The sequence below is a fragment of the Tursiops truncatus genome, chromosome 7 (genome assembly GCF_011762595.2).
Source record: "Tursiops truncatus isolate mTurTru1 chromosome 7, mTurTru1.mat.Y, whole genome shotgun sequence".
NCBI classification, from domain to species: domain Eukaryota; kingdom Metazoa; phylum Chordata; class Mammalia; order Artiodactyla; family Delphinidae; genus Tursiops; species Tursiops truncatus.
The window spans coordinates 102,733,261-102,757,858 of NC_047040.1; the positions used below are offsets into that span (position 1 = coordinate 102,733,261).

The following is a 24,598-nucleotide window of genomic DNA, read 5'->3' on the forward strand; positions in this document are numbered from 1 at the left end:
AGTATATGACTTAGAAGGAGATAGTGGCAAATATTCAAACCTTATGCTTTTGCTGTAACGTCCATCTTCCAAAGTGACATTTTTATACTTGAAAGACCCGTTTCATAATTAGAGTCAAAGTAACAGACTGCTACAGTCCACAGTTCCAGAGAATAACTCCAGGCCTAGGCCCTACCGGTATAAAGTGATTTCTACCTGTCATGCTTATCATGAGGAAAAAATACACAGCTGTACAGCACTTAATACGCCCAAGAACTGAAACACAATTACTGAAGAATACAAAACATTTTTCTTTTCTTTTTTTTGTGTGTGTGTGAAAGTATGTGTTGATAGACATCTTACAGGATTAATAATTTGCACTAGGTAAAAAGGTATATGTCCATTTTAGAGAAAGGCAAGACTATTAAAACGAAATAGAAAATGTAAATTCAATATTCTATAAAGCATAAATGTTTCTCTTTTGGTCTTGTTTTTCTTGAATACTAGAAATTGTTAAAGTACAAATTCTAGCTGTAAGGAAAACTGAAACGGGGGGCGTCTGTCAGACAAGCAGCCCCAACGGACACCGAACTGGTGATCAGAGGTACAATCTTACCATGTACCATGGCCACCAAATGTTGTAAATTTTTTGTCCTGGGGTGGCACCGGATCACAAACATTAAACAGCCTGTTGAGCCCAGGAAGAATGAAAAGTATCTTAATAATTAACAGTGAACATAAAGGTTTTGCATTGTGCTGTACACTGAGGCCGTTTATCCGAAAGCAATTTGCAGACTGCTTTAAAGAAAGCTTTGAAGTGACTCGTTTCACAGAAGGAGAGCTAATATTCATGCTGCTTTTTCGATTAATGTGCTCACCCCCAAACCGAGCACATGCTTAGTTTCCTAAATGTTATCATGATGATACTTTTTTTTTTTTCCTTCTCTGAAGTGAATCACGCATGGGCTGATCCCTGGTAAAATTCAAAACAGGTTGCAGAGATTCAGCAAGTACGGAGACACTTTGGACGCGCTCAGCTTTTAAGCAGCAACGGTCTCTGGCTGAGCTGCGCCACACGCTGGCAACGACCTCGCAGACGGGCTTGCCCGGAGCAAGTGGTCCTAAACGACAACAGTACAGGGCGCATGGGTGCTTTCTTCCCCTGATATATGAAAACTGGGAACTGCCAGAATCCGAGCATGCAGAGGGGACAGGAAGGGAGGCTCGGGAGGAGGACGGGAGCGGAGAGGCGCACGGGACAGCGGCGGGGGACAGAGGCAGGTGGCTGGGCCCGGCGGGGCGGGAGGAGCCCCAGGAGCCAGGCCGGCGGGTACTCACCGAGCGGAGGGAAGCCCCGAGCGGGGCTCGTATCGCGGCTGCTCTCACGGCTGGCATCGCGGCTGCACCCCTGACTCATGCTGGGTCGAGGGATACGGCTGCTCCGTGCTAGCGTGCAGCATGAGGGGTTTCAGAGAAGGGGAACAAGTTTAATGAAGACAGAGAAACTCACATATGGTCAGTCACATTCCGTTCACGTAATCGCGACACGGCCCGCGCCTGCCCCTGCTCGGGCCTCACTGACTGACGGGCCAACAACAGGAGGGGGTGGGCAAAGCTGGACTTGCCCACGGCCTCGCAAAGCTGGGCATTTCAGTAGGAAGGTGAAATAACATCTAAAGGTAAGAAATGGAAAAGAAAGCTCTCCAAAGAGCAAACTGGATCAGAATATACAAGATCCAAAGTCTTCTGGAAATGATCAGTTGCTGTGGCTTCAGCACACTCCTCCCCGAGAGGATAAGAAAAGGCCACGGTCATTTTCATATGCACTGGGTCCTTAGAAAGATACTTTAATTTGGATTAAAAACAGAATAAAGGCTCTGGTCACTGAACTCCATGAACTTACCTAATTAAAAGGAAGACTGTTCACTTCCCCCAGCCTGGCCTTCTTTACAAAGAGAAGTCATGAGGACTGACCCTGCTAGAGAGCCTGCATGCTGCAAATCAGTGTGAGGATATAAAGAATCGGGACTGCTAACCCCTCATTCACTGGTCTCGACATTCATTCCGGTGTTTTCTATGGAATCCAAAAAGATCCGTCTGTCACCCCTATCCAAGCACCTCCACTCACCCAGCCTCACACCTGAGTCCATCCCAGGTGGCCTGATAATCCCAACAGTCATGGTTAAAGATCATCCACTGGCCTGAGAACAGCCAATTACTTTCTCACATCACAGGAGACTGAGACGACAGAACCCCATGAGCAGCCTAACGGCTAATATAACTTGGCCATAAATCTCATGAAAGACCATGATTTTCTTATTTTTCAGCTTGCTTTGAGAAAACAGAAATGCAGTACTGGCAAAATACTCAAAAACAACTTTGCAAACTGAAAGCACGTAGCCACCTACATGACAGCTGATGGGAACAACAAATATTTCCATCTTGAGAGGATCTACTAATTCTGGATTAGACAGAAATGCCTTTCTCAGAAGGTTTGGAAAATATAAACTTGATTCACTGATGTAAAAACCTCCATGCTTACTACATTGCAATGAGCAAAGCCTATAATTTCAGAGCAAAGGTAGATTTATTATATGGCCAAACCGTAACAAGAATGTCTTACAAACCAGAATCATAAAACTCCCTGAGTTAGAAGAACATGGAAGTGAAAAACCAAACCAACTTCCTATTGTGGTCTCTGCTCCGTGCCAGAGGTGAATGAGACCCTAAAGGTACCTAAGTGATGTGCAAAGGTTTATCAGGTCTGTGCTGGCGAGCAAGGCAAGGTCAAGCCCAGGAACGCAATCTCAGCCGTCAGTCAAAATGGGGCTTCATCTGGAATTCTCTAGGAATTCCTAAACTCTCCTTCATTTTACTATAGTGACGTGGAAGCACTGAGTTTTCACTCAGAGTAGTAGTGACAATTTAATCAGCAATTCTTGATAACATTCTAAACACCTCTTGCTCCTACCATGAAGGCCAAAGCAACAGGTGCTAAATTAAACTTAAAAAAACTAGGGAGTATCTACTGACCCCGTCAGTAAAGGAAAAGTTGCATAAAACCTACAAAAGAGTCCTTAGGGGGGCCACTACCACATCTAACGTAGAAATGCCCTCTCCAGCTCCATGCTAGCTCACTGGTCCAGCCACCCAGCCGCTCTAGATCTCAGCCTCCAGTTAGGAAGGTGAGAGAGAGAGAGAGTCCCCACTATTTAAATGAAAAGGGTACCGTGAGATAATGTACGTACGTAGGTATGTCTGCGGTCCCTGCTGAAAGGCAGACGTGAAAACCTTGTCTTATTCCACTGGCCACTCCAAAACAATCATCAAAAAGCAGTAAGGCCAGTCCTGATAGGTCTTCACACGTGGGCATGCTTAGCTGACCATTTTCTTATAGCTCTTGCCCGATTACGTCTGAATTTTCACATAGTTCTCACTCCCTGCTTTAAGTGAGCAGATATGTTACAACAATGGGGAAGCTCTGCCCTCTCCCCAGGCTGAGCTTGCTTTGTGAGGGCAGTGAAGAACGTGAGAAGAAATAGGTAGATGCCATGTGAAATAACGACAATCATAGTTCTTAACGAGGTCACCGTCCTCGTATTTGGCCCAGAGAACGTCCATTCACCCATCTGTCCTGACCGCCTTCTTTACCATATGGCCGGTAAGAACATGGAGAAAAAGAATTCTGTTTACAATTCTGTGCATGGTTTGGCCCCAAACTTCATTCAAGTACACTTAGCGGTGAAATCAACAGTTCAAATGTTGGATAATCTAAAACACAAGAGGAAGAAGTTCCCCCTTACTTGCAACACCATTTCCAAAGACTAACCTACAGGGAGGATTTAAAGTAAGTATACACATAAACGATTTTTACAAAGACTAACTGATTAGGCGTCAAAGCTACACCACAACATACCGAATCACCCTGTGTACTGAGCACCGAGAGTGAGCGTTCTGTGTGGGAACAGGTTTTGGAGGAGGGGTGGCAGAGGAGGGAGAGACGATAAAACACATCTGCCGCGTGAGCTTCCTAAAAGCAGGCAGGCTTCTCAGGGAGTTCTGGAGTCCTGCACGGAACGCTGGGAAGCCTGGAAAACCCTCTGACTGGTTTTCATTCCTTGAGTGACACTCTACCTTTATAGCGTTTTAAGGGAACTCCTGACTTTTGTCTTTCAAGGAAGGATCCTACCAGAATTCCTATCAAAAGCAGAAGTACAAGAAGAACAATGAAAACTCCCAGAAGTTAAAGACATGAAACGTCTCTCTAGCCTAGACATTCTCATGTCTTGGTCTTGCACACAGTAGTCTAATCTAACAAAGAGCTAAAAGGAATTATTAATTTCAATTTTTTTCAAAACACATTTAACCAGAAAAGCATCTGAGAACACTTTAAATGCATATCCACAGACTGTTAGGGGCAGAAAGTCCAATGTGTTCCTAGCCTTTTCAGTAGACAGTTGGGAGAACAAGGGAACCAAAGGCCAACTTCCAAAACGTGACTGCTGTAGAGGTCAGCAATTCGTGTGACTTCACCCTAAGTCACACGTAGAAGGAAACAATTTACACACACACTCCTCCATTTGCTCAGTTTATGAAGGAATACATTTCAGAAAGAAGGGCGTGGGAGGGTTTTGTTTCTTAGTTATCCAACAGGAATTACTTCCCGTTTTGCTTAAGAAACCTTAAATGCTAAAGAAAAAGAGCTCTGACATCATCTTTATCACAGGTGAAACCGGAAAATTTAGTTAAGAAGTATTATTTCAAACAAAAAAAGGCATAGTTGAACCAAATACAATTTGCAGATAACTAGAATTATTTCTCAGGGCAAATTCCAAGCTATGAGGAAAACTATTAACCGGTTCGGGGATTATAGAAAATATTCTTAAAAGATACTCCTACTTTTTTTTGAATATTTATATTTAAAGTTGCTATACAATGAACCAAATGTTTAGACACATAGACATATACCCAGTATATACTAAATGATCAAAGAAATATACACTCTATTACAGAAAAATGCTAACATATCTGACACCCCATAAAATGGAATCTCTAAGCAGTACTAGAGGAAAAAAGTGGAAAGATGTATTTTACTCATACATATTTTATAACTGTGTATGTATATTCTCACAATGTGCAAAAATGTCTATAAAGTATCTTCTTTAATCAGAATTGTATATGTGACCTCAAAGCTCCATCCACAACTAATCCCCTTAACGAGCATCAAGGAAACAACTTTCTTCAAAATGATGTTTCAAATAAGAACGCTTGGGAAGGTTGACAGGCTCCTATTTAGTTCTTACTGATGGATGATGTTCCATAGGACTTCTTTCAAAGGCTTATTAAACGCTGTCTTTCCAGCTACCCACAGTGCAAACTTCATACTTAAGAGCATAGACTGCCAGGTCCTAGAGTCATATTAGATAATCGAGGTTGGATTATTTCCCAATTTCAAGAAGGTAAAAATGGCATCTTTAATAAATTTAAAAAGTAAAATCCCAAAAAAGGAAAGAATTTTTGGGGCTTCCCTGGTGGCGCAGTGGTTGAGAGTCCACCTGCCGATGCAGGGGACGCGGGTTCGTGCCCCGGTCCGGGAGGATCCCACATGCCACGGAGCGGCTGGGGCCCGCGAGCCATGGCCGCTGAGGCTGCGCGTCTGGAGCCTGTGCTCCACAGCGGGAGAGGCCACAGCGGTGAGAGGCCCGCGTACCGCAAAACAAAAACAGAAACAAAAACAAAAGAAAAGAATTTTTAGCAGTATGAAACAAGTCAGGATCACCAAGAAAATCCTATAAACTTAACTAATTGTGGGAAAAGGACAGTTGAAACCTCAAGCCTAGGTTTGAAATCAAATGTATTTTCCAAACAAAACCAGATCCAAATACACGTATGTGACAACAACAAATCTGAAATTTATCAGTAGATATTGCAGTCATGATATTTTCTCTGGTTGTATCCACATTACTTGCTATTACTGGATGCAAATAACTGGTCAGCTCAGGGACCATGTTCCATAAAGCCCACAGAAGGTCAGCATCACGCAGCATTTTAACAAAACCACGGCTTGATTACATTTCTCACTTGCTTCGGAAATGTTGGTCAAACCAAATCCTTTCGATTCTACTTCTTAAATATCTGCTCCCCACCGCCTTCTCGAAGTTCAGGGAGTCTTCAAGGACATTCGTGAGCTGGACCCTACCAGTCCCTCTGCCCCCATCTCCCAACCACTCTGACAAACATCCTCCGCTATCGTCAGATAAACCACTAGTGGTCCCAGGGCGCACAACGCTCCCTCTCGTCTGACCGCTTCTGCACAGGTTCCTCTCTGCCTCATCTCCCCACCCCGCCTGGTGCCACCTTATACACCTCATCGAAACAGGGCCGATTCTGGGAAGGCTCCCCTGGCAGGAAACCTAGGAGGACTGGGGCAGACATTCCTGTTCTACGGTCCCAGAGCAGCTGCCAGGGTATCTGTCATACTGTCTTACATTTTCACCTCTAAGACCACAAGCTCTTTGAAGTCAGAAGCTAAATCTACTGCATTTATCTTCTAATCATAAGATCTAACAACATGTGCCTAGCACATCACAGTAAACGTTCCAGTATTCAATAAAAGTTATTGAGGAGATAAATGAATAAATGACAAAGGTAAGCCAACAGGACAAAAGAATACAGTATTCTGATTTCACATTAGTAGGTTTTTACCCTTAGAAAGCAGGTGAGACTATAAGAGTATGAACACAGATTTTTCACAGTAGATCACAAGACTTCTAACCGTTTTACTAAAAAGGGAGCATACAAATTAGATTTTAATAGAGTGAAAGACTGTTAAGCTGCTGAGAGTCATTCATATAAAATCCTACTACAAAGAAACTAAACACTACAACACAAAAATAAACACTATATATACCTAGTTTTCCTCTTCTTGGTTTTTATGTTTGAACAACATTATGTCAAAAGTAACAGCTACACATATTCTGTGATGATAATTTTCACCAATTGGGTTAGAGAAGAGCAAAATCAAAATAAATGTGGACGCTACAAATTGCTTCTGAATATTTATATAGGTTAATGGCTATTTATTGCTAATCAGTGAAAGACAAATGGAAAAAGCAACAGTGCTCCTGTGCAGGAAATTGTGCAGGAAAGAAGCCTGCCCATTCCCCCAGGTTAATGTTTTGCAAAATGACTCTAACCCACAGAAGCCCACAATGGTGTAGTTCTTTCCCATCAGTGTGAAGGTAAACCCCACATATTTGTTAGTCCTAACTGAAAACTGAACCTGCTATCATCTGTAAAAAGCACAAACTGAAATGTCTTTTTAACACAGGCAAAGTGACATCCTCGGTTCAAAAACAGCTATTTCCCACAGGAGACAAAGTCATTAGATTATAATCAAAATTATGACCAGGTTGGGAATGGTGTTTCAAGATCTTTGAGAATTCTCACCTAATCCTATGCGGTTTGGACTTGTTTCTCGGCTACATCCCTGACTCCTGGGAATCTTGCTTCGTTTTTCTGAAGAGGGTGTCGCAGGTGGGCCTCTCGAGGAACCCCCAGCAAGGCCACTATAACCACTTCCCAACAATTTCCCTGGGGAACTTGATCGGCTGCCAGCTGAAAATGAAGCGAAACAAAATTGAATAATGGATGTAAATCAAGAAATAAATTACAGTAATTTCAGAAGTCAGTTTACACATGAGTTTGGATCAAATATCAAGAGAATTTTATATAAAAATAGCTTTCTAGCTGGTAACATCACTAATTTTTCAAAAACTAAGGAGCATAAAGGAACATCAAATTTTCATAAAAGAGTATTTATACCCAGGAGAATTAGAGATGGAGTTCTACAGAAATGACTGCAAAATTTCTGATTCAAAAGAGCAGGCTCAGGTTGAGTACAAAAAGCCTCTCAGATGCACAGCAAATTTCTACGAATAATCACAAAGGCGTTTTATTTATTAACTGGTTTGGTTTCTGTAGGAGTTGGTATGTTAAAAAATGGCTGAAAGAGTAGAAATATAACAGAAATTTCTTAAACGCTAAAGGAAGACTCCATTAATCTAACAAATGGAAAAGAAGGCAGAAATATGGTAAACAGAAATCACAAGATAAAATGATAAGAATAAGCTCAAACATATCGGTAATCATAATAAGTGTGGCTGGATTAAATTCAACTATTAAAAGACAGATTCCTGGATTGGTTTTAAAAAACTGAAATGAAACTCAACCGTATGTTGTTTATAAGAGACAAACAACATACATATAACAAAACAACAAAACAGAATAAAAAACAGCATTAAAAGAGAAAAAAGGATGTTTCATATTGATTAAAGAATAATTATCCTTAAAGATATAATAATCATGAAACTTTATGCTCCACGTAACATAGCTTTGAGATAGAAAACACAAAAACGATAAAAATACAGAGAGAGATTGAAAAGGCCGTAATTAATATATCTCTCAGAAAGACTAATACTAATGAAAGATTAATACACTACTCAGAAACTGGCAGAGCATGCAGTCAAAACTATACAGATACATATAAACACACTTCCCGCATATACACACAGTGCATAGTCCAACAAACAGAATACACATTCCTTTCACATTTCCACACAGGAATAGTACAAACACTGACTCTGTACTAAGCCTCAAAGGAAATCTCAATAACCTTTTACAAAGGTAGAAATTATATAGAAAACATTCCCTGATGTGAATGCAATAAAATTAGAAATTAAAATCATAATATGGTTAGTTATTTTTATAAATGGCTAAGTGGCTACATACCTATATAACCATTTCTTGTAAAACAAAATTCTTTCTTAAAGAAGGCAGCAAAATTTTAAGGATCGTACCAATACACTCAAATGGCAGTCATTAACTTAGATCATCTCCTTAAGCAGAGAAGGCAATAAAATTCGCAAATATCAAGTATTCGTTATCATGTAGCAGAATAGAATGATCCAGAGGGAAAAACCTTCAAAGTAACACTTACCTGGAAATTAAACACACACACACACACACACACACACCCCTCCATCATTCAAATAAATCACTCAGGTGACTACTTACGAAAATTCATACTTTATAATGATTTAACTACAGTTTAAGTGAAATTCATTATAAAATTATCAGTACACGTTCCCATGAAGAACATGTCTCAGGATCTATTAATTTTGCCCATAAAATCTGAGCACACAAATAAACGATTAAGCTGTATAAAAGGAGAAAAGAAATCCATTTCAAACTCTAGAATTTGAACATACAGAAAAAACGCAGCAAGATTAACTAAGCTCATAATAAAGAGAGAAATTAATATTGTGCAAGGAACATGGGGTGCGGGAGAATGCAAAACACAAAAAAAAAGCAAGAAAAGAAATGGCTTACCACCAGCAGGATTAGCAGATCTGGATCCTTGATTATGAGAGCAGACCAAAGGACAGGCAAAAAGTGGATTAAAAGACAATAACACAATACAGAAGGTCAGCATGCAACACAGCACAAATGTCTTTGTTCACAAACACATTAGCAAAAGGGCTGTTTTTCTAGGTCTTGTTCCTCCTAGCCTATTTTTGTACTTATTTTTACTTTATACACATCATACTGTATTAGCATTTATTTCAGATCTGCTCATGAAACACTTATGAACCTACCATGCGCCAGGCACAGTGCCAGGCGGACGAGATGCAGAGAAGATGCCGGGCCCTTTGGGGGCACCTGCCCTCTGGCTCTGAGCAGCCTGGCAGAAGTGACTGCATCTTACCATCTGTGTATCTCTACCCCTGCACACAGTGCTCACCACACAGGAGGTGCTCCAGAGACATCAACCAAGTGGAAGAAACCACTACTAGGTAGTTTCATCTGAATGTCTCATGCCAAATTCTCCAATATTTAAACATTAATCCTCACATATTTAAGTCCTCAACTATTCAAAAGATGCCAACTGTTAACTGTCCTAAATTTAATATTAACGAAATCTACTTACTCTTAAACCAGAACTATGAATGCTAGTATAGCTACATTCGTAAAATATCTAGATGTGCTCCTGTCTACCTATTAAAATAATTTTTAAAAGAATATTTGGAAGGTGGGAGGGAGGGAGATGCAAGAGGGAAGAGATATGGGAACATATGTATAACTGATTCACCTTGTTATAAAGCGGAAACTAACACACCATTGTAAAGCAATTATATTCCAATAAAGATGTAAAAAAAAAAAGAATATTTGATTTATATATGAGTTTAAGGTCCAGGCTTGGTCGTTTGCTGGTGTTGTCTCTTTCCCTTGAGTGGAATTTGGTGAGTAAAATAAAACTGATGAGCTTTTCAAGTGGATCCCCAAGGCAAAGTGCAGTATTTTTATGACTGAAAAATTAAAGCTCTATCATCTCCCGCTACAGAAGAACTTTATTTCCACCACCTCTTAAGCAGAGGACCCAGCTAGGGGCAGGGACCCTTGCAGAGGCCAAGGCCAATAAACAGCAGACATAAAGAAATGGAAAATACTGTTCAGCCCTCACTCTCCAAGAAAGGAAACAACCCTATACAGCCTATACAACCCTATACAATTTTTTTATTCAACTCAATTTCAACGTATTGACTTATATTCTGAGTCTCGAACATTTTTGGCCAAGAAAAATTTTTTTTGCGATAAGACCCGACTCATATTTATGAGGTCATGACCAGAGTATTACATCTATCTGTGACTCCAGGTACCACCAGGGTTCACCAGAATAACCAGGGCCTGGACACTACTCCCCAGGCAGAAGCTTCTGGACCGCACCTGCACAGCCTGTGCTGTGTGGTATGGTGTATACACTAGAAGCATGGCGTCTGCGTCAGACAAACAAGCCTGGGCGCTGTCGTCTCACAGCGGTATGTCTGACCTTGCACTTTCTTTTCAGAAAGGACATAAGCTTCTTTTAACATGAGGACTCTAGTTATCAAAGGGACATGGGGAAAGCATCTAAACTCAGGAGGAGCTGAGGAAGGCATTCTAAACACCTACGACAGAAGCTAACTAAGGTTTGGCCTCAGACTAGCCGCTCTCTACACAAGCCAGACAGCTCCTGGGGCCACGAAGGAGGCTGACTCCGGCAGCTGACAAGCACCTCCACCATGGTCGCCTGCCCAGGAGGGCCCTGACCCCCCGCCCCACTCCTAGTGCACAGACCGGGAAGCCGGGAAGTGAGACACCAGGCCTGAATCCTAAGAGAGAATAGAACACACTCATCCCGCCCACGGCTGCTTTCATGGCTGATGTTAACAAATCAGGTGACTCAACACATACAGAGAAGCAGCAATGGAAGCGAGCGAGGGCAGCCGAGCGAAGCGAGAGCCCACACTGGCAGGAGGAAAGGAGCAGAGTGGCATGTTAGCGCAGCGGGTGATGGGGGGGGGCAGCTTCGAATGGATTTACTTATTGCCGCTGGGAAGAGACCTCAGCATGAAGTCATCTCCCCCCGGAGCTGCTCTTGAATGACATCAGGATCCCTCATCAACAGCAAAATGGGTCCCAGCCCAAGTACGATTCACCTTGGGAGGCTTGAGGGGAGGGAAACTGCATTTCAATGTTTCCTGCCTAGGGACACAAAGTGTAAATCACCTGGAAAGGGGACACAGGTACACTGGAATACCCCGTCTTGCAAGCATCCAACAAACATCAAGATTATTCACAGTGTCTTAGAGCCACAGAAATGTGTTTTTCCATTAAGTCGATGAAAATACTATAAATTTTCAGCTACAGAATGGCTGTTGGATAAAACTAAGAGAGAGAGAGCATAAAATATACTTCTTACGCTGGGACTGTGAGACCACTTTGGCGCGGCTGCGGCCCCGACTGTCGGAAGGCGTGGAGGTGACATTGGTGGCGCTCCCAGAGCTCTGCCGTCGCGTGCGGATCCGACCTGGAGGACACGGCAAAAACAGTGCTTCCGTAATGTTTCCAATACGCGCGATCACTCCTCGGGCAAGGGGCACGGGGCTGAGCCACCGCCGGGGGAGCTGGTCTCCCACGTGTGGTCCTGACACGCGTCCCTGTGTGCACACACAAATTCTACAGACACGTCAGAAACTCCTCAGAGGGACTCAGGAACCCATCAGGTGCTTTGCTTTCAATTGTTTTAGCATATTCTATTTTCAGATGGGGAGGTGATAGTCACTTGAGGGTTTTTTTTCCACAATTTTTTTTCCAGATTAAATTCTCTCTCCTGTTCATTGCCGACATGTCTGTCGAATTTCCAAAAGCAGGAAAGAATATTAGCTGTCATCTTCAGAAAACTACTACAGGAAAAAAAAAAAAAAAAAAAGAGTAAATGCAAAATAAAACAAAGAAACCTTCTTAACTCAGCAATCAGCAAAAGCTAGATCACCCTGGAGAATAAATGTGTCTTGCTGTGTAGCATTAAACTTCTATTTTAAAGCATGTATGCCAGCAAGTTTCTAGGCTGCAAAAAGATGAAGTTTATAGAAAGAATCACTATTAGGAATACCTAGAGAAGTGACCTAAAAATAATGCAATGTCATAGGCATTTATGAAGAATATTTGCCATTATTAAGTAAAGCAATGTGTTAACTCCAATTATTAAAGCATGAAACCATAAAAATAAAAATGGATTCATAAATACAAAATCACTGATGGTAAGACTAGAATGATAAGGAATTAAACTTTTTAAAATACAGGGCTTCTTTGTTTTCAAAGGGGCACAAATGCCCCCATTTCCATAATTCAATCGGAAGAGCAATCTGATAGGGAAAACACAAAGCAATTTGAACTCCCACCGGCTTCTTACACTGTTCAAAAGCACATCTACCTCATCAACTGAGAAAGTTTGCAGAAAGGCAATACGGAAAAACAAATCCTAAGGCTTGAAAAGGTTCAAGAAAGGAAGGTAAAGAGCAATAAAAGAAAGCACTGCACTTAATTGAAAAAAAAAAAGGAAGAAAGAAAACTAGAAAGAATCAATGACTTTTATTAGCAGTTGAATGAAAGACCTACAAGTTCTAGAATCCAGACTAAAATTAGGAGCTATATCATATAGGATACTATGAGCTATATATGTGTGCACTCAAAATCCTCACACCGGGCTTCCCTGGTGGCACAGTGGTTAAGAATCCGCCTGCCAATGTAGGGGACACGGGTTCGAGCCCTGGTCTGGGAAGATCCCACATGCCGCGGAGCAACTAAGCCCGTGCACCACAACTACTGAGCCTGCGTGCTACAACTACCGAAGCCTGTGCGCCTAGAGCCCGTGCTCCGCAACAAGAGCAGCCACTGCAATGAGAAGCCTGTGCACTGCAACGAAGAGTAGCCCCCGCTCACCACAACTAGAAAAAGCCCGTGTGCAGCAACAAAGACCCAACGCAGCCAAAAATAAAATAAATAAATAAATAAAATTAAAAAAACAAAAATCCTCACACCAACATATAAGTAATTATTCCCACTTTACACATGAGGAAACAGAGAAGCAAGGGGGTTACTTAATTTGTCCAAGGTCCCACCACAGGTTCAGATGCCTGTGCCTGGCTAGGGCATTTTACTCTGCTAAGGAAGTCACCAAGAAAACTGAACGTGAAAAAAACAACTGAGTCTAATTTCTTAGGAGTTTTTAAGTGATCATCCAAACCCTCTCAGCTAAGAAAATAAAAAAATCTTCTTTGCTATGTCCCTGTGTCCTCCACCTCCCCCCAACCCCCCGCTGGTCATCATTCCCTAGCATTTCTTTATGTTTTTAATATACATAGTTGCATAACCAAGAAACAGATGGCATTATTTTACATTTTTTTAATGTTTTTAATCGTATCATAGGGTATATATTTTTCCAAAACTTACTGTTTGGCTCAACATTTTATCTGTGAGCTCAGTTACGGAAGTGATTTTTTGTAGGACGTAAAGGAGAGACCCATTTTACTTTTTCTGTGTGACTAACGAAGGTCCAGACAAATTTACTTAACCCCTTTCTTAACTAACCTACAAAGCCATCTTTGTCACTTACAAGTACTTGTATACATGCAAGGGTCCGTTTTCTCCACTGTGGTGTCTGCCCCATTAGTCCATGTGTCCATCCTGTGCAACATACTTTCAAAACTACCTTCCTAATTGGTAGGGCAAATCAAGCCACTTTTCCCTAAAGCCCTCTGCTCTCTTGCATATGCGCACGTGAAGATGTAATAAAAAGACGTGTTGAAATTCTGACTGGCAATGTGGAATTTGGGGTTAAGCTGGGGGCGGAGGGGGGGCAGCCCTATGATATTGATCTTTCCATTCATTAGCATTTTCTCTTTTTCACCTTCTTCAGTGTCTTTCAATAAAGACTATAATTCTTCCAAAAGTTTTATTCAATTTTTATAGACTTATTCAAAGGTGCCTTATTTTTATTATACACAATACAGTTGATTAAATTATATTGTCTAACTTGCTGACAAATAAGAATATGACTGTTTATATATATATATATATATTTTTTTTTTTTTTTTGGTGGTACGCACGTCTCTCACTGCTGTGGCCTCTCCCGCACAGGCTCCGGACGTGCAGGCTCAGTGGCCACGGCCCACGGACCCAGCCGCTCCGCGGCACGTGGGATCCCCCCGGACCGGGGCACGAACCCGTGTCCCCTGCATCAGCAGGCAGACTCTCAACCACTGCGCCACCAGGGAAGCCCCGACTTAACTCTAGGGACCTTGCTAAACTTTTATTAATCCTACCAATTTACATGTAGATTATGTGGTGTTCTCTAAACAGAAAACCACCTGCAAATAAGACTTCAGTTTTCTCCCTTCAAACCCTACCCTTGATCACTTCATCTGTTGTCTTGGACACACAGCACAATGCTCAAGAGAAGCACGAGGTAGGCTTTGCTATCTTGAGCCACATGTAAAAAAATAATTCTGGAATTTCACAAACTATACTTCAACAAGTGAAGAAAACTCATTCCTAATTGCTAAGAATTTATCAAAAATGTTTCTGGAATGTTTTAATGCTTTGCTTCCATCTTCTGAGATAAAGAGGATTATTCTCCTAAACGTACTGAGCTGCATCTATAAGGTTTGAAAGTATCAAACCTCCGCTGTCATGACTCACGCAGTCACATACACAGAATGTCTGTATTGTACCTCATCTGATTCTGGTACCAAGGTCACAACAGCTACATGAAACCAGGGAGGGAAGCTTTCTCTCTTCCTGGTCTCTGAGTTTATGTAAGACGGGAACTGTCCCATGCTTCACAACTTGCATGTATAGCCGTCTGAGCATGGTAGGGATTTTGGATATCTTTTCTATTTTAATTAAGTAATTAGCTTTTGGTGGGGGGATGGAGTTTTAGGTACTGATTCAAATTATTTAATGAGTAGTCTTAAAACTACTTGGGTTTTTTCTTCTTCTTGAAGAAACAGGTTTTTTCCCTAGAAGTTCGTCCAATTTGCTTTAAAATTGTTAACATAAAATTGTCATAGTTTTCTACTACCCTTTAAAGCTCTACTGATCCACACTTACACCTGCTTTATCACTGCCAATTCTCAAACTGATCTTTCCAAAAGTTTGCCTATTTTATTAGTATTTTCAACGAATCACATTTTGTATTTCTTAATCCTCTAAAACGAACGTTTAATTCCTACTTCATTAACTTTTACTCATATCTTTGTTACTTCCTCCCTCCTTTTCTTTGGGTTTATTCTGTTCTTTCACTAACACACTGGAAACAGACTAATTCAGTCTCTCCTCTAATATAAACTTAGGGCTAGGAACTTCCCTCTAAGCACTGCTTTTGCTTCATTCCACAAGGATTAATATGTAGTTCAACATAATATGTTGCTTTTGAAAAAATGGATTATAGGATCTCATTTGTTAATGTTCTGCTTTGGAAAAATAAGTTGGATCCATACTTCACACTTTACACCAAGAAAAGCAGCAAATGAACCTAAGATTAAAATGTCAAATATGAAACCATCAAAGTTTTAGGGAACTTCCCTGGCGGTCCAGAGGTTAGGACTCCGCGCTTCCACTGCAGGGAGGACAGGTTCAATCCCTGGTTGGGGAACTAAGATCCAACATGCCGCATAGTGCGGCCAAAAAAAAAAAGTTCTGAAAGAAAACATGGGAGAATTCCACTGTAACTTGTAGTGGAAAGTCCATTCTCACTATAACAAAATTAAAAGCCATTAGAAAAGATTGATAAATTTGACTAATTTTTTTTTTTTAAATCTCAGGATGGCAGGAAGAAAACTATGAGCAAATTCGAGAAAATGACAAATGGAGGAAAATTATTTGCAACTCATGTCATAAGGCGCTAATTTCCTTATCACATAAAAGATTCCTAGGTATCAATAATAAGTTCAACAGCAAGTGTGCTGGTAAATGTTTAGCAATTAGAGGGGAACTGTGGGGGGTGGGGCGGTTGGGGGAGTGTTCTGCTGACTTGTGGTGCTTTGCAATTCCCTGGTGTAAATATTCCCACCGTGGCCTCTTTGAGGCCATTGATATAATGTAAACCAGCTTATAAAATTCCTGAAAATCTAACAACTGGAATCGGATGAACTGGTTCAAGCCAGCTTCAACACACCACTGTCACATCCCAATAAAGAATGGTCAAAGGCTAGGAATAGATATTTAACTGAAATAGAAATGGCCCCTAAATGTATGAAACAGTGTGCAGCCCCCCAGTAAGAAAAAAATATTAAAATGACATTAAGAATGCTATTCATCACCGACAAGATTGGCAAAAATCTTAAAAATCTGCTAACCTTCTGGCAGGTAGGCAAACCGGCACTCTCATTCATTCTTTGTGGGAGTTAAAATTAATACAGCCCCTATAGAGGGTTATTCGGCAATGTCTATCACAAATGTGTGCACTTTTTAACCCAACAATTCCACTTTGGGTAATTTAGCCTCCCAATATTCTTGTGTCCATGCAGAATGATGCACATAAAAGGTAATTCATGGCAGCTCTGTTTGTAACAGCAAAACTCTGAAAACAATCCAAATGTCTATCAATATGGGTTTGGTTGGTTCAAGTTAATCCACACAGGGGAATGTACAGCAGTATTAATGAGTGAAGAGGTTCTGCAACCTAACATGGAAGAATCTTAAGCTATAATTAAGTGAAAATAATGAAGATGCAGAAGAGTGTATGTAAATATGCTACCTTTTATGTTTTAAAAAAGGGAAAAGTATGATTTTCATATTCTTTCTTTTTTTTGTTTGTTTTCTTCCTGCTGCGCCACGCGGCTTGTGGAATCTTAGTTCCCTGACCAGCGATTGAACCCAGGCCCCTGGCAGTGAAAGCGTGGAGTCCTAACCACTGGACCACCAGGGAATTCCCTATATTACTTTTTATGCAAAGAAACTATGGATAAAAATGAAACTAAAAGCAGTAACATACTGAGGTTGAAGGAAAGAGGTGATAACTAGATAAATGAAAGACAAAGATGAGAGGAAACTGCATACCTCTTTATATTTTCTGAGTTTGGAACTATGTTAATATATTACTTATTCAAAATTTGTATTTTTATATACCACCCACTATAAATACTAATTTGCAAATACTTTTTTGTATATCTTGAGGCTGTTTTTATTAGATACATAAAAATTTAGGTCTATTGCACCTTAGTGACTTATTGACTCTTTTATTACACAGAAGTCCTCTTTTTGCCTTTTCTGGGTCTGTTATTAATAAACCTTCAACAACTTTCTTTTACTATGAATTTCTCATCCTTTGTCTTTTACTCTATCTGCAGCCTTAAAGGCTTAATCTCTTTAAGTATCATATTGCTAGATCTTTTTTAAAAGTTTAAGTCTAATAATCTTTCTATTTTAACTGCAAAGTTCAGTTCATTTGAGCTTGTTCTTACCACTTATAAGCATGCTTTTTATTTGTCTTGATTTCTCATTTTCCTTTTACCTTCCTTTGTTTCCTCCTTTTGTCTTAATTTTTTTCAAGATACGCTTTGCTATCTCTAAGGTAACAGTCTTACAGATTAAAATATTAATATTAAAAGCACAACTTCTAGACCCCTTTCTTAAACTTTTTATTCTGAGATAACTGTAGACTCAGATTTGACTGTAAGATATAATACACAGAGATCCTATGTGCTCTTTACCCAGTTTCGCTCAATGGTAACATCTTACAAAACTATTGTAGAAAGTCAGAAACAGGACATGGACATTGATATGCTCCATCGATCTGATTCCAGGGTCCCCAATTGTATTTAAACTCTGGTTTTCCTTTGTGGGTAGTCTCTTCTTCCCTCTGGCTATTTGTAATATATATATATTTTTAATTTCTGGTGTTCTGCAGTTTCGTTATGATGTGTTTCACTGTGAATTTTCTTTTTGTCTTGGCTGGGATGCACCAGGTTTTCTGCATCTGCGGTTCAGTGTCCTTCAACAATCGTGAAGATTCCCAACCACGACCTCTTCAAATACTGTCTCCGCCCCAGTCTCTCTCCTTAAAACTCAATTAGATAGGTTGAATTTCTTCACTACTTCCCGTGGGACGTAACACCCCATCCTGTTTTCTAACTCCGCCCCTTCTGCACATAACTCTGGACGATGTTTTCTTACCCTGAATTCGTGAGTTCACTCTTCAGTTTCATTGGTTCTGCAGCTCAATTTACCCATCGAGTTTTAAATTTTAATAACTTATTATATTTTCATTTCTAGAGGATCCATTTGTTCTTTTTCAAAGCCTACTTGGTCATTCTTTACAGTTCCTTACTCCCCTGCTTGTCTTTCTCAATTTTTCTTTTTATTTCTTTAAATATTAAGACAACAAAATGGTTTATTTTCTTGGAACTTTATGGGAATTCTTTAAGACCTAGATTGAAGGTGAGGTCTTCCAATGAGGACCTATGTTTGCTTCTTCTAGCGTCCTGTGGATACAAGCAATCCACAGCCACTTTAACATGATTTACCTGCTTGGGTTTCTCAGACCACAGAGGTAGGATGGATTCTGACCAGAAAGCTGCACGAAGGCCCAATTTATGGCTGCAACTTCTCAGGGAAGATTACGTTCCCTGCTCCACCCAGTGCTTAAGATTAAAATGGGCAGACGCCCTCTTGTCCTCTTCTCTTCAGTGGAGTCAACCTCTTGTTCACCAGTGAGGATGCAGTGACTTCCTGTCACTCCACGTCCTGAGCAAATGCCCCAGGTCTCCAGGATTCAGCCGAAAACCTCAGGATGCAAACCAGCTCTGGCCCTCACTTCCTAGGGTTTCTGCTTTTGCTTAAGTCTGCAGATGAGTGGCTTTACTACGTCTATTCCAGAGGGGTGCTCTGTTCTCAATTGGGAGGATCACTCAGACTACTAAACTCTACATGCTGCTAAAAATACAAGTTTCTTATTTCCTTTAAACATTTAAATATAGCAATTTCATATTACATAAAAGACCCTCAAGTCCTGAAGGATTAATTATGTTTTTATTCTTTCTCTCGGCTGTTTCTCACCATGGATGTAATTTTGGACTATGAGCTCGTATTTGCCAGAGTTTAATCTGTGGGGACCTTGAGAAACCAGATTTGACAGTGGCCTCCTCTGTAGAAGTTCACTGTCTTTCCCGTGGAGGCTGTAAACGCAGACCACTTATTCATCAGTTTGGGGTTTCCCAGATACCACAGATAACAAAAACTGAAAGCACAACTTGTGTGAGAAGAGAGTTTAGTTACAAATTAGGGGAGGCTGGTTTTCCTTTGCCTGGGACCAAGTCAAGAGAGAGATCATGTCGATTTGATGTCTTCAAAGGTTTTTCTCCCCAAGCCCACCTTTTCATGGGTATACAGCACTTTTACAAGCCGGCTGAGTGCCAACTCTTAACTCTCACCTAGGGACTTAACATGAGCAACCTCAGAGCACCCTTAAAATCCGTTTTGGGGAGTTTAAAGGGCCTCTGTTGTATTGTACTCAGATGTATACTTCCCTTATTGGAAGAGGTATGGTTTGGTTTAGTCATCCTATTAATTTGGCAATATTACTGCAAGTGCCTGTACATGTTTTAAAGACATGATATAAAATACTCTGTGGTCTTTAGGAAAAAGAAAGCCTGCTCAATAAATGCAACAAACAGTAAAAATATACTTCAGTTCTACCCTATGACCTGTTAATGACCGTGTTTTGACAGGCACAGAAAGAAGATGTGGAAAAGGAAAAAAAGTCAGCGTTAAGTCAAAGACATGGAAATGGGGTATTAGGGAATGCTACAGCAGAAAAAAAATTCTGGAGGGAGAGACAAGAGGCGCATCAACAAACACACACATCCAGAGAAAAGCAGACCCAGAGGACAACAGACCTGTAAGAGCAGTGCAGCCCTTGACTTTTGTGGAATAAAGACAGAACATCCGTATCTCGTGGCCCGTTAATAACAGCCAGTCACACTGCCATTCTTCTAGAAAAGCCCTCAGGACTGGAAACTAAACCTGTGAACTGGTTTAACCTGGAAGCACGGTTTTCCTACGTCCAGTTTAGCCTAAGACAGTTATACATCATTCGACAGCCTCTCCCCACTCGGGTCTTTGTCTCCATTTTGAGGCGTGAGAATGAAAAGGTCTCCAGGTAAATCTCACTCTCCAGTTGGGACGTTTGGGTCCAGGAACCTGCTTCTACACCCACTGTCTGGGGCACAAAAAGCCCAACCTCTCGAGTCGCACGTGGCATTTTTGAAAGAAACAAAATTTGCAAAGTTGATCACCTGTAAATTTTGCTACCTACAGGTACCGCCCGCCGCTCCGTAACTTCACTCATGTTTTTTAAAGATAAAAGTAAAAGAAGTTTATAACTTTTATTTTTTTATACATACATATTTTTTCATTGTGTAAAAAGGCCAACTTCTTAAAATTCAGAGCTCTTCGACAGACACACGGCAATACCAAATGTTTTATTTCCCAGTAAAAGAGAACTAAATCTAAGTTCCTTTTCCAGAAGAGCAGACAAGGCTACATAGTTTTTATTGTGTAGCCTTAATTAAAATCACCAGTAGTTAAGCATGGCCTTTGACTACACTTAGTAACATATGATTACTTACACTCTGAACCCATCACTACGTTGTTGGTACCAACAGGTCACTGAAGTATTTTAACTCTTCATTTAAAATTATTTATTTGGGGGAAAAAAACACGAATAATACATTTCCTAAACCCAGCAGCTAAATTTAAAAGAAAAAAAAAAAAGCATGAGATGCGAAGATGTGAGTCATTCGTTTCCACACAACTGGAGTATCTGCAGCCACCCCTGGTACCCGCAAGGGCCGGCCGGGGATGCTCGAGGCCACAGATGCTCGAGTCCCACAGCTGCCCTGCACAGACTGTGCAGTTCTGTAAGTTTACTGACAACAATCCGCCTATAGTGGGCCCACACGCTTCAAACCCATGTTGCTCAAGGGTCCAGGGTAATCATAATAAACTCTCTCACGAGCAGCGTAACAGACGCTATCAATGCTTCCTTTTCCAAATCCCCCAAATCACTGAACATAATAACACACTGAAAGATAACCTGGAAATAAACTTTCGTCCAAAAGTTGAGCTTTGAGTCCTTCATAAAAAATATTTATCTGATTAGTCATAAACATTAGAGTGGCTACTTGGTATGTGAGATAGGTAACTCCCAAAGACTATTTGTTTTTCTCAATTACGATAATAAGGGAGTGGCCAGGTTTCAAATGTATTGCCTGAATTCTGAATTTAGAGCATCCAACCACTGATTCAAAGTCATATCTTTGCCTCGTGATGCAAGTGCCTAGCGCTTGCCTCAGGAGCTAGATAGTAAAATATTCAACAGACTTTATTAACAAATCTTCAAAAGGCCCATAATGATCCCTAAAATTCAGACAGAGAACTCATGACAAGATGCTAAGTGATACTCGCTGCATGTGTAGCTTTTCTAAGCAGGCCTGCTAAGTTTCAGAGCTGAAACAAACAGAAATGACGGCCTAGAGGGGCTCCAGTTCACAGGTCTCCCGGGGCCTCTGTATTCTGTCTTGTCATCACACAAGGCTGGAGGCTCTGAGCGGCCAGTTCTGTGATGGCCTGGATGGCCCTGGGACTGAGGCCAAGGCGCACGGGGCTGCCCCGATAAGGTTCTCTTCTGGCTGATTCTGAACTCTATACGATTAAGGGCCCACAGATCAACCTCCACTTTCCTACAAGAAGGAGAACCAGAAAGAGACTTCTCATCCTCAACCTCCTGCACAATAACTAAGTAAGCAACCTTCTGATCTTGCTCTGGACAGGTAAAAGAAAACTCACAGAAAGAAGAAAAAAAAAAAAAGTTCAAAATCCCCACTGCTGCATGGAATCACAGGCTGATTTTGATTGTGCTATATAGGTATACGAAATCAAGCAGGGCATTCTGCAAAACATGTATAACTTCCCACATCACTTCTTCACTTTTCATCTGATGAGACGAAATACATGATTGTATTCCGCCCTCCACTCCGCATCCGTCTAGGCTGAGGAAATACTTAGGATGGTTTCTTGGGGAAGGAGAAATATAAAATGACTCATATCAATGAAAAAAATGAAGAAAATCACACCCAGCCTCAGTCTCCTATCACAAATGACACCCTCGTCGTGACATGGGCCTTCTGTCCATTTTTCATTTTGGAAACTTTTCATTTCAAAAACTTATCCGACCCCAAGAACCACCAGCGGGGCTTGGTGAATGTTCAGAGTCCCTGCTCCTTCCAAAGCTAGTCAGCATTTTCGGGGGGCAGGGCCTAGGACTCTGCCCCTGCAGCAAGCACCCCGGTGATTTTTACAATGAGATGAGTTTGAAGAACACTGATCTTTTTTTTTTTTTTAACACAGAAAAGAACACTGATCTCGAGACTACGCTCGTCTTTTTTAAAAGTTCCGTTCCGATTTTTCCTTTGCGAGTCCCTCAGGAAGTAGTGCACATCTCGAGATAAAACCCAGTCTACTCTGCTGGCTGGCCTTTTAGAGTGGCTAAATAATACAGGAAAGTTATCTAGCAGTTCCTAATTGTTAAATCATCCTGAGGGTTCACGGGTCTAAGCCATTCCCTTAAGCAGACGAGGTTAACTCTAAATTTCAATTATTTGAAACATCGTGCTTACTATCTAGAGACTTTGCAAGGTCGATCTTGTCTAGCATGTTCTAATCAAAGACCTGTACCAATGAGAACAGCTCCATCTAAAATTCAAAAGGATGAAACATCAGAAAGAGCCTCTTGAGAATGAGACAAAAAGAAAACAAAGTGGACGTGGGTTTGTGTATTTCTTCCACCAGCTATATCCCTGTGTGTCACAGAGGACGAGGCTGCTGAGTGGATGAACCAAGGTATATGAATGAATGGGGTGTGCGTCAGTGAGACAAACAGAAATGGTATCACACAATTCAGCAGTTTTAGGGGAGAGGAAACAATTTTTTTCACGTCTAGAAATTACCTGCTGGAAAACCTTCACCAGCCTTGAACCTGAATTGACGATGGACACTTAAATTTATGTTTAAAAGAGGAAAGGCAAATCCTGAGAGGCCCACAAAAGCACAAAGTGAGGAGGACGAAACGGAAGCTGAGGTGGTGCTTCAGGGGTGACAGCAGCTGGGACCCACGAGGTCACGTGACCCCCCTCCCAGTGTGGGCTCAGAGCGACGCCACGTACAGCACACTCAGGGCCCAAATTCACAAGCACAACGACCACACAAGAAAGGAGAGGAGAGCTCAGGTTGGGGGAAGGCAAAACCCAGTGGAAACAGGATGAAGAAGAGTGGAGGGATGCACGTGCAACGTGTCATGCAGGGACCCCGGGGAGGGCGAGGGCGCCAGGCAACACTCGTGGGGACAGAGGACCAGTGAGAGGGAGACACAGCTCGGCCACAGAGACAAACTGCTTACCCTCCGCTTTGGTGGCAGTGCCATCTTTAAGCAAATTAAAAAACAAGGGAAGGGACAACAGGGAACAGTTAGTCGCATCAAAAAAATTAAAAAGCAGAATGTTATTATTGGCTACTAAAGAAGCAAAAGTACAGTTTAAAATAAAATTAAAAGGGAAACAAGTTCAACAGCAAAGCAGAGTCGGAAGCAAGTAAGTGGTGCACCTTCTACCGAAACCAGCTTAGGACAATGTGCTTCTGCCTGCAGAAGACAAAACACGAAAGGGCAGCCCAGGGTCGCGCCTCAGCTGACAGACTGACTGTGTTTCTGATGTGGCCCAACCTCATCCTCTGAAGAGTCCCCTGTTTTTTGGAACAAAGCACCAGCAGAATAAGGGGGGCGGGAACTAAAGGACACCCCAAGGACAGAGGCAGTCAGTGAGCAGCTCCGAGAAGCTGGCTACAGCAAGGCCTGTCCCAGCCACACAGCGAGCAGCAAGACCGTCCAGCTCGGTACCTGAGTCAGGGCCTAGGGGCTCCGTGTCTCCCCCCACGCGTCTGGGCTCTAGAAATTTGGAAAAGGATCATGAGCTTTAACGCTACACTCCTCACAGACGTAACGTGTCAACCTCGGTAGTACTTGTAACTGCTCCTCCGAAGGGTTATGTTATATCTGGGGGCTGATTTTTTTGGTTCTTGCTGACTTGGACATCAGGAAAGCAGAGGTCGAGCTCTCAGGAAATGCTGGGAGAATGGGGAATACTCCAGTCTTGTCATTCGAAGAGGTAACGCTGGGCTGAAA

The 24,598-nt window shown here is 41.5% G+C and overlaps 1 protein-coding gene across 11 annotated transcripts in view; it reads right to left on the reverse strand.

Moving 5' to 3' along the window:
- Window positions 1-24,598, reverse strand: part of CLASP1 (cytoplasmic linker associated protein 1) — a 267,451-nt gene that overhangs the window by 76,790 nt on the left and 166,063 nt on the right. For all 11 annotated transcript variants that reach the window (XM_073807807.1, XM_073807810.1, XM_073807809.1 and 8 more), the window contains 2 exons: window positions 11,780-11,887; window positions 7,429-7,596 (listed from right to left, as the gene is read on the reverse strand). In XM_073807807.1, coding sequence (XP_073663908.1) covers window positions 7,429-7,596; window positions 11,780-11,887 — 276 coding nt within the window. The remainder of the gene's footprint in view (window positions 1-7,428; window positions 7,597-11,779; window positions 11,888-24,598) is intronic.